Source organism: Galeopterus variegatus, unplaced genomic scaffold (genome assembly GCF_000696425.1).
Source record: "Galeopterus variegatus unplaced genomic scaffold, G_variegatus-3.0.2 Scaffold4118, whole genome shotgun sequence".
Lineage (NCBI taxonomy): Eukaryota > Metazoa > Chordata > Mammalia > Dermoptera > Cynocephalidae > Galeopterus > Galeopterus variegatus.
Genome location: NW_007730229.1, coordinates 47,279 through 48,927, shown reverse-complemented (window position 1 = coordinate 48,927; position 1,649 = coordinate 47,279). Strand labels below are relative to the sequence as shown.

Genomic DNA, 1,649 nt, shown 5'->3' with positions numbered 1-1,649 from the left:
CCCTAACCTGGTGTGTTCCCACTCTCCAGATCACCTGCCTTGTGGCTGTCCTCCACTAGACGTAGATTTTCTTGTTTATTGCTTCCTCTCCAGGACCTGGCATGGTGCCTGACACACAGCAGTCAGGAAGTGTGCTTCCTGAATGGGAGACCAGGGGTGAGTGTTAGTGAGAGGCAGGTGTTAGGGGAAATGCTCAATGGCAGACTGGCTCAAGGTAGCCAGTGAGTTCTTCTCATTGCAATGAAGTGTTCAAGAGGAACCCTGGTCTACAGGAATGTCACAGAAGGACCCTGCAGTGGGGAAGTGAGTGTGAGCAACTCCAAAAGTTCCTTTTCATGCTAAATGACAAACTGAAAATGTCCTGCCGGTAAGGGCATGTTACGTAATTAAGTTTCTGTGAAGAGAGTAGGGGTGACGTAGAGCACATCATGTCTTTGTGGATTGAGCATCTGTAAGAATTCTTAGTGATGGCAATTTCTCCAGACCCCTTGCTTTGCCCACTGCAGGCCCAGGGATTAATATGTCTCTTTCACACTCCCTGCTTTAGGATGCTTTGCATGTGGGATGGAGAATGGATTCCGAGTCTATAACACCGATCCACTAAAAGAAAAAGAGAAACAAGGTAAGGAGTAACTGCCATTTCCTGGTTTCTCACCTTTCCAGCCCTACAAGTGCTGGGCTCTGTGCTGGGGATACAGGGGCATGATCAGCAGACGTGGGTGTTGGCCTGACTCTGATTTCACTAGTGAATTATCAACTGGTGAGAACTTCTTGTGTCTTTTTCTCTATGTCTGCAGTCCTTGCTAGCTGAGTTTGGAAGAAGGTGTGTATTTCATGCAGTTTTCACTCTTTTCTTGTTAAATGTAAAACTGTAGAGAATTCAAATGATGGGTTTAATTACAGCATATGGGACTCTTAACAAATGACCAACACTTTAAAGATATTATTTGTAATAATAAATTATAGTTTCTTCTGTTTACTTATTTCAGTGTCTTAGTCTATGTTTTCATGAAATACAAGTTTTCAAAAGCTGGAATCAGGAATTCTGTTGGTAAATAAAATAATGGTGGTCCTTCTGTTTCCCAGGGAAAAAAGTTAAATTTATGGGTGGAATTTTGTTCAACTTGTTTTTTCCTCCTATGGTTTTTGTTTGTTTGTTTGTTTGTTTCTCTTCTGTAACTTTTGGCATCTCCTGGTCTTCACTTGCTAGGAGAATCAAGCACCGCCAACAAGTGAGCAAATCTCAGATAAATCACAGAAAATGGGAAACACCCTTTTTCTTCCTACAGTTGTGGCTTTGGTTGTTACTCAGTGCACATGTTAAATTTCTGACGCTAGAACTGTTTCTCATCTGTAAGAGGAAGTTACTGCTGGAGCATCATGGCATCCTGGTGCTCCACTAAACAGGCGTTTTCCATTTTAGCAACTAATATCCTCCATCAGGGACTTTCAGTGTTTTTTTTGGGGGGGGGGAACATTGGAAACCGTTTTTCAGGTGGAATCTTATGTGCCACCCTAGAAATGTAAAACAGTAAGTGGTGCTTTATACTTGGGAATTTATTTTGTAAACTGAGGTTCATAACCTTATTTAGGGAAAATACAGGAAAATGGTCAGGGCCCCTCAGATGTTCAGAATCTTGCCAAGCATT

The 1,649-nt window shown here is 42.2% G+C and overlaps 1 protein-coding gene across 1 annotated transcript in view; it reads left to right on the top strand.

Moving 5' to 3' along the window:
• Positions 1-1,649, top strand: part of WDR45B (WD repeat domain 45B) — a 30,001-nt gene that overhangs the window by 5,151 nt on the left and 23,201 nt on the right. The window contains exon 2 of the mRNA XM_008586784.1: positions 548-622. Coding sequence (XP_008585006.1) covers positions 548-622 — 75 coding nt within the window. The remainder of the gene's footprint in view (positions 1-547; positions 623-1,649) is intronic.